The 8836-nt window shown below is 41.4% G+C and overlaps 1 protein-coding gene across 1 annotated transcript; it reads left to right on the top strand.

Moving 5' to 3' along the window:
• Positions 1-961: 961 nt before the first annotated feature.
• snrpa1 (small nuclear ribonucleoprotein polypeptide A') lies at positions 962-7238 on the top strand (the record flags this gene model as incomplete). Its single annotated transcript, XM_080730613.1, has 8 exons — positions 962-1110; positions 2266-2413; positions 3174-3252; positions 3890-3936; positions 4056-4158; positions 4694-4773; positions 5124-5199; positions 7140-7238. Exons 1-8 carry the CDS (start codon positions 1029-1031, stop codon positions 7236-7238), a joined length of 714 nt encoding a protein of 237 aa, XP_080586739.1. The 5' UTR covers positions 962-1028.
• Between the last annotated feature and the right edge of the window lie 1598 nt (positions 7239-8836).

The following is an 8836-nucleotide window of genomic DNA, read 5'->3' as shown; positions in this document are numbered from 1 at the left end:
ACAATGCGACATAGCTCTGTTTATACAATGCTGTGCCCCCTCCAACTGTATATATTATGTTCCCCATTTTCGACTGTTTTTATTTTATTTGTGACACTTGCTTTGGCAATGTAAACGTATGTTTTCTCATGCCAATAAGCTCCATTGAAATGAAATTGAATTGACTAGCCTCTTTCCTGTTCATCATGGTCCTTGGTCCTTCACACTGTGTGGAGAGCCACAGTTGGACTTGGGAGGAGACCAAGCTTGGATTTATCAGTTCTCAAAGGAGGTCTTGACCTCCGGCTCTCTGATTATGTGGCACAGATGCAAAAATGACTGTTCCAAGTGGAGGCTGAATGCAGGAAGATACAGTGTATAAAGATAGATAAAAGTTGAATAGATCTGCTATTTTTGCCAAATGTTCGCCCCAGTATATGAACACTAGGGTTCAGGGACCCGGAGGCACCTGGAGCTCATGGCCCAAGTTCTCCTGTCAGAGCCAACTCGTGACAAGAAAAGGGGTTCAGGAAGTAAGGTAATGTAAGCACTGGTAGGCTACTGGATAAGGAAACTAATTTTACCCAATCAGGAGAAAGAACTCATACAGGATACAGAAAACGTGAAATTGGAATTGATGAAACAAATGATCATACAAAATAGGAACCGATAAATGGGTCCTGTTTGGATGAGATTGGCAAACCACCTGAAAATATGTTCTATTTAGTAAAGAGGGAGACCCCTATTAATGATTACAATTGTAATGATGTGATATTTTCCGCGCATTTTCATGGTCCTTTAAAAAAAATCATAAATAGTTTTAGGCTGATGATGGATAGATAGAAAGGATCTAATTCTAAGGTTTGCGCTTTACTGCTTTGCGTCCCCCAAACACGAGGGGGCGCAATCAAAATTGCTAATCAATTTGTACCATTGAGCGGCTGCAGTCAGCCAGCCAGCCAGTGTCTCTTCCGGTCGGCAGCCAGCGTGTTGCTACATTTTTTATTAAAAACAACTTCACAATCTTGTTCTTTCCTCTCACCGTCGACATGGTGAAGTTAACGGCGGAGTTGATTGAGCAGGCTGCTCAGTACACCAACACCGTGAGAGACAGAGAGCTGGACCTGCGAGGTAAATCACATTATTAGATAGATTTCATCCCGCGGTTTTGATAGCTCTTGAGAACAATTAGCCTTGCTTGCTAAAGGCTGCTGACTAAACCACAACCATTTGTATCAGTGGTTTTCAACCCTTTTCATATCAAGCGTTTATTCTGCATTTGAGCTATATTTTTACAGTCACTTGAGCTAAGGACCACCATTTGATGAGATGTAGCCTCTCAGACCTAAAACTTGAATATTGTTTTATCGATTATTGTTGGATACGATTTTTGGATACAATTCCAAACTGTATTGATGTTGGTGCCATAGGAGAGATGACAGGCAACGTTACATTATTATTCTCGAAATGTGTAGACTTGTTGTAAATTAATTAATGCAGGTGTTTAACAATAATTTAACTATTGAGAGAGTAAACACTCAAGAAAGAGTTAAAGAACTCCAGGGTCCATTTGGTTTCATTTTCAAGACTTAAAGATCTAGGGGGTCAAAGTGTGGTTAGGCCTACCAACTCTCCATCATTTAGCTAGGAACCACTGGTGTGTGGTGGTCCCCGGACCACTTGTTGAGAACCACTGATTTGTATGAAAGATGTTCTACAAAAGTTGCATTGCAGCGTTAAAGGGACAACTTTAGTTGTTTTACAATAAGTGTTCGTATTTTAGATAGTCATTAGAGAAAAAAAGATGAGTGTTAAAATGTTTTCATTTACTTCTTTCTATCGTTTTAGTGATTTCAATGATTTTGATTTGCATGCAAATGCCCCCAGGCCCCAGGTTGGGGGCCTGCTGCATGCAAGTGGCTAAATATGTATTTTATTAGACGCAATAAGCCCATTCCCAAGATGCACAGCAATCTTTCAATGGCAGATGTGACTTAAGGGGGCTGGTGTAAATAGTAACAAAGAAATTGCCGGCTTATTGATCTACTGAAACAGACATTTAGCCACACTGAAATCAAAATACTAAAATCACTAAAACAATAGAAAGCAGTAAATGAAAACATTTTAACACTCATCTTTTCTTCCCTAATTACAATTTAAAATATGAACCCTTGTTGTAAAAAAAACAAAGTTGTCCTTTGAAAATAGCCGATCTACATGCGTTGCGAGGTGTTGTGAGCATGTAGATCTGCTATTTAAGTTGTTCGACCATCTCCCCCCTCGTAGGTTACAAGGTCCCGGTGCTTGAAAACCTTGGAGCCACTCTTGACCAGTTTGATACCATCGACTTCTCTGACAACGAAATCCGAAAGCTGGATGGCTTTCCCCTGCTCCGGAGGCTCAAAACGCTGCTCATGAACAACAACAGGATATGGTAAGTCAATAACTGTACTGTGCACAGTGTCTATATAGTGGTGTTTACATAAAGCCTCTTAATGCGCATTTACGGCTTATTCGCAAAATCTTTTTATGGAAACACTTCAAAATGCGAATAAACTTTAATTATCCGCAAAAAAATGTGAATGGAAACGGGTCAGACAATAAATGAATACATTACATTATGACGTTCTGGGTCCATATTGTCCGCCAACTTAACACTTTACTCTGCCGCTTAACGTCCATTGTATAGCGTTTATAGCCCACAAAACAAACCGGTTGTTGTTACACACAGAGTGACAGACCGTGTGTAAAATCCTCCTGTTTTCACCTCCCGGAGTCAAGCCATCCGTGGCTAACCCTTCGTCATCACACGCCAGTGTTGCGTGCCAAAAGTGGCTGATCTACAAGCTCACAGCAGCTCGCATCCGCGTCTCCGCGCCGCGCTGTGAGCTTGCAGATCGGCCACCTTCCAGAGGACGCTGAAACTTGCAGGATGAGCACTCTGTCAACCATGCGAGCGTCGCTAATTCGAATGACACCCGCAAATGGAAACGGGCTAAATTTGCTTTGTCTTAATACGCATTTCTGATAATTCGCTTCCCTAATTCGAATACGTTTATGGAAACCTGTAAGGATAATAGTCACCCCTATCACACAAATGTATGTGAAATGTGATAATGTCAGGAGGAGGTGCTTGTATTGTATTGTGGAATTTTATTTGGTTGTCCGTGTGGTTCCTTGTCTCTTATGCACAGCCGCATCGGTGAGAATCTGGAGCATTCTCTGCCATGTCTAACAGAACTCATTCTTACAAGCAACAGCATCCAGGAGCTGGTGAGTCATTACCTGCTGCTGGTAGCTGATGTGATGGAACACTGATTACTAGGGGCGTCGCAAGGTGGGGAAAAGTGGGAGTGAGTTACTAGGGCCCAAGGTGGAGGGGCCTGGAATTATTTTATACTTTAGCTATTGAAAAATAGCAGATATACAAGCACTGCGAGCTTGTAGATCTACTATTTTTGAAAAGTCGTGAAAATGTGTGCAAGAATTCTTTAAGCGAACATTTGTAACTCAAATTTAGCTTCTGGGGGGGTCCCTGGAACTAAATATTTTTAGATGGGGGTCCGTGGCCTGCATATCATTTTGGGGGACCTTCACATGAAAAAGTCTGAGCACCACTGACGTAGAAAAATAGGTTTTTCAATAAACCTTAGAAGGATTTGAAATATTCAAAGACTTTCAAAAATAGCAGATCTACAACCTCGCCGTGCTGTGAGCTTGTACAGTATATTTGCTATTTTTCAACATTTAAAGCACAAATGTGGGTGAATCCTTGTACCCAGGGCCCAGAATTTGGTGCGACACCCCCCCTGATTACATGCGATTGCAATTCAGATTTTTGTTGTTGTTGGGAAGTGTAATTTTTACTTGTATTAATAATGCACATTAATTATTCATAATTTATCCATAGGGGGACTTGGATCCTCTGGCCACAGTGAAATCTTTAACTCTTCTCAGGTATGCTTCATGAAGACCCGCATATGATGACTATATATGTGCATTTTTATGTTATCCAGCACTGCCATTGTGAGTGTACATACATGGTCTTAATAATTCAATTCAATATCATTATCCAGTCTGTTAAGGAATCCTGTGACAAACAAGAAGCACTACAGGCTCTATGTCATCAACAAAATCCCACAGATTCGTGTTCTAGACTTCCAGAAGGTTAAGCAAAAAGTAAGTGCACATGGTTACTGAGAAATGAGTTTTTGTCTCAAGGGATGGGCTTATATTTGGGGGGGATGAATCACGTTTTTATGTTTTTCTGATGTCTTTTGTATAATCCCTGCAGTATGATTTTTAACTGTCTACCTGCAACTGTCTAGTTGAAGTGTTACATTCATTGTCCTTGGGTTCAAGTTTTACCCTGTTGACAAAGCTTGTGCCTGTAGTGTTACTGGGTATGAGGGAGATGTGTTTATAGAAACTTTTTTTTACTTGGATGTAATTTGCCTGAAATTAAGAAATATATACTAATTTATTATAGGTACCTTTTTTTTATTATGACATGTCCTTATATTGTCTAAAAGTTGTGAATGATTATCATAGAGGGGAATATTAGAAAGCAATTGTTTAAGCTTGACTCTTTTACTCTTATTATTATTTAAAATAATTGTCTGTTTGGCTGCTTGCCTATATACGGTACCTTTGGATGTGGGTTTCCCGTTTTAAGGATAAGCTTTCACTTTAACTGTGTGATGTATCGCCATAGGAACGCCAGGAGGCAGAGAAAATGTTCAAGGGCAAACGTGGTGCTCAGCTTGCAAAGGATATTGCCAAGCGCACGAAAACGTAAGATTAAAGTTCCTGATAGACAGCAGCTCCTTAGAAGCACTGGATCCCGACAGGTGGAGGCGGTGGGGGGTGGAATTGGCAGAAATACCGAACACTGGCAGCACCTGTCATAAAAGCCGCCACCAACCATGGTGTCCAAAAGAGGCTCAATTCTTTTCCCACTCCACTATTAGTCACAGCTCTTCACAACAGTGTTTCTTAGGACTGCTGTCTCTGGACATTTCCCTTTTTTGTATCAGTTTATTTGACCTAAGAAAAGATACTACACCTGAGATGCTACACTGGTTGAAAGGTTGCAGAAGCAGCGTGTTCGTTCGTGATGTCTAACACACTTCTGTCTGTTTCAGGTTCACCCCCGGTGGAGCTGTTCAACCTGAGAAGAAGAGGACGGGGCCGTCTCAGGCAGACGTCGAGGCCATCAAGGTACACGATGTGGCTGTGTGTCCCTGAGCAAGACTCTTAACCCCTAATTGCTCACCCGCTCCTTGTGGGCAGCGAATCAGATGGGTTGGGCTGAAAATACAGAATTTCCCTCAAGGGAGGAAATGGGTATCTATCTATTACGCTATCCTAGGCTAACCCTTTGATACTATTATGCTGGATCTTTTTAAGGCCTACGGTAGGGTTCTCAACCTGTGGGTCGGGACCTCCAGGGGGGTCCCCAAATTTTTTTGGGGGGGTCCCCAGATGATTAACTTAATGTGAAACACTGTTTTCTCACTCAACTGTAAACAAACCCTCATAAAGTTGAAGTGTATTATAGAGGGTATCTGCACATTTCCAAAGTGACAATTTAAGGACTTTTTAATGCCTCTAAAATGGCAAATTAAACATTGGCCAAATTGGCAAATATTATTGACAGAAATTGTTAAAATAGCCGATCTACATAGATCTGCTATTTTCACAATAGAACCGTGTTATACAAAATGTCTCAACTCTTAGTGCTCGTCAGGGTGGGGGGACCCCCCCCACCCTGACGAGCACTAAGAGTTAAAATATGATTATTTTGGGGGTTGCGGCCTGAAAAGGTTGAGAACCACTGATCTAGAGATGGCTCAACCTAGCTTATTTTGAGGGACCAGGTGGGCAGACTTTTAGTAAGTCGGCAGAAGATTCTATTATACTCTTTTCTTTTTTTCTTTTTTTCCCCACCAAGAGTCAGTAGATTTATAAAAGGAGAAACGTACTCACAAAGTACTCACAAACACAACGGTCGGGTTCCTGCTGTAGATTTCTCTCACACTCAGCTCTCTACCTCTAATTCTTCTCTCTATGCGGTCCTGTCTGTCTCTCCTATCCTGGATGTACATACATCGATTTCATTATATCCATCTTCAAGTGGTGCTGTTGAGCACACACACACATGATGCACACAACGCGTACAAGTCCATTTGGTTCCATGCATTTCAGCGTGTGGAACAAGCATTGAGTGCCCTGGACGATTAAAGCCGCACGCATTTCAGCGTACAAGGTAGTAATTTATTAAACACAAGGGGGAAACCTTTGTATTGAAACAAAATGCACCGCTCACTTCAAGCTGGGTTTTTGATGTTAGGCACACTGCACAGCTGCATTTGTCGCTACCTTCTCGGTCTACAGCTGTGTCTGCTTAATCTTTGAATATGTCCTGTAATGTTGTAGACTGCCATATCTTTAGCTGTCCTGTTGCGACTATTGCTACAGTAGGGACCTACACATAGCCTAAGGCTATTCATTTGATAAGGTTCACCGTTAATATGTTAACACTTATGTTGCAATGATTTTTTCCGGCCAATGTCCCGCGTTGCCATGGTTACCATAGACTTCCATGTAATTGTGCAAGTGTGTAAAAAGTGCACGCCCATGCCTAGATGATGCACCACGTGTGTAGATGCTGTTCACAGCTTTCAAACAAAAAAATCCGCTTGGAAATCCGTGCAGGCATTCATGATTTATCAGCCATTATGTTTTCTACAGATGTAAACAAACATGGCTGCCATGTTTGAAAGAATGGGTTGGTGTGGGGGTTAAACATGCAATTTCGCGATCGCGATCATGCCTAATACATTTCTGGAGGTCCAAAAAAGATTTTTGAAAAAAAAAAAAATTGAAAATTTTTTTTTTTTCTTTTTCAAAAACGGCCCAAACTTGGGAAACTCGGGGTTGGCACAGCACTAGTACCAATACAAACTCGGGAAACTCGGGGTTGGCACCATATGTGTTAAGGATGTCTGCGAGAATGGAACCTCAGGAACACAACACACTAGTTTGCTAAATTAGAGAGATGAACCCATTTTTGCGGGTTGTGCGGTTTGGCTCTCATAATGGGCTGTGCAGGAATTCAGATCACTAACCAGCACATCACTAATTTCTTTTTATTTCAGAATGCTATAGCTAATGCATCGTCATTGGCAGAAGTGGAGAGGTTGAAGGGGATGCTTCAGGCTGGTCAAATCCCAGGACGTGATCTAAGACAAGGTTAGTGTTATTTTGCCCTAAAATCACGCAAAGCCGTACACAGTATGTCTAGAGTCATGTCATCAACATGGATCTGTCCATTTAGCGCCACCATCAGGCCGATTTTTACATGCGACCTGACGGTCGCTTATCTCCCGATTAGGGAGTCTTACTGGGTTAGTATTATTAGACCTTGTTCGCTACAGACCAGAAGTCCTATTTGCCCTGATGAAGACCAGTGGGTCGAAACATGTTGGCTTTTAACCTTCTTGTATGAATGAAGTTTTTATATTTTATTTAGTGCTAGGATCTCTCTTTTTGTAATTTTGGGCCTTTTGTTAATTAAGTAAACTAGCCCTTACCCATTCAAAGATATGAGCTCCAAAATGATGTGCAGTGTGTGGGTTATGGGATGTGCACTGTGCACACAGTATATGAGGGATGGAAAGTAACTTTAACTGGTGCTTGCATGATGTAGGAGCATCAATGTAAGAAACCTGTTTCGTTTAATGGCTACTAGAGATACTGTCAGATCAATTGCTCCAGCCACTGAGGAGAAACGCTGTGACAGACAGACACTCACTCACTCACGTCACTCACTCAGACATTCGCCAAAATTATAGTATAGATGTGTTTACATTATTGAAATATGATTGGCCTGAAGGGACTTTTCAGCTGAACTTGTTGCAATGATTGATCTAGTGACCCGTCGGTTTGAGTTCATTGAGGGACAACACAGGCAGCCAAGCACTTTTTGGTGAACTGTACTGAAAAGGAATGATAATTCCCACAACTAGGTTATTACTCCTTGGCAGTCACCTCAGCTGTCAATTCCTGGCTGTGCACAGCTTGACAACAGTCCAATGGCACTGATTGGATAATCAATGCACCTACCCCAGTGCTCATTGGATAAATACTTTTTGGGACGCGTTATAAAAAGCTGTTCAAAACACAAGGTCCCATGCTACCCCCGGTAAAAAATATAACCCTAACCCTAAATCACCAAAAATAATGTACTACTTTAATGCTGAATTTACTTATGTCTTTCTTTGACATTTGTTTGGCTGTACAGGCTGCAATGTTTGTATTGTGGTCTATAGTGCCACATGGTAGTTTTTCCCCTCAACAATTCATATGAACAACTCAAAGCTTCAAAACAGACCAACATGAAAACAATAACCAGCTCTGGACATTACATTGACTTGGTTGAAGCAAATTGAACAAAACAAATGTGAAGCCTGCTGCACAGTGTGCAAGAAAACACACAGTTTAAACTTTGGGTATAAGGAAAAGGGCATTAAGAGTTGCATGTGAAGTTCGAAAAACAAAGTAGGCCTACCCTACTTATTTTGACAGTATGGCTTTAACCCATTTAGGCCTAGAATTATTGAATGCTTTAACCAGTGAAAAATAGCAGATATACAAGCTCACAGCGCGGCACCGAGTGCCGCGCTGCGAGCTTGTAGATCTGCTATTTTTGAAAAAGTCGTGAAAATACGTGCAAATCTTTGAATATATGTATTTTCAAAGCGAACGTTTGTAACTCAAATTTTGCTTCTGGGTGGTCCCTGGAACTAAATATTTTGAGATGGGGGTCCGTGGCCAAATAAATATCATTTTGGGG

Source organism: Nannobrachium achirus, assembly GCF_963921795.1.
Source record: "Nannobrachium achirus genome assembly, chromosome: 7".
In the NCBI taxonomy this organism is placed as follows: domain Eukaryota; kingdom Metazoa; phylum Chordata; class Actinopteri; order Myctophiformes; family Myctophidae; genus Nannobrachium; species Nannobrachium achirus.
This window is presented reverse-complemented; position numbering and strand designations above follow the sequence as displayed.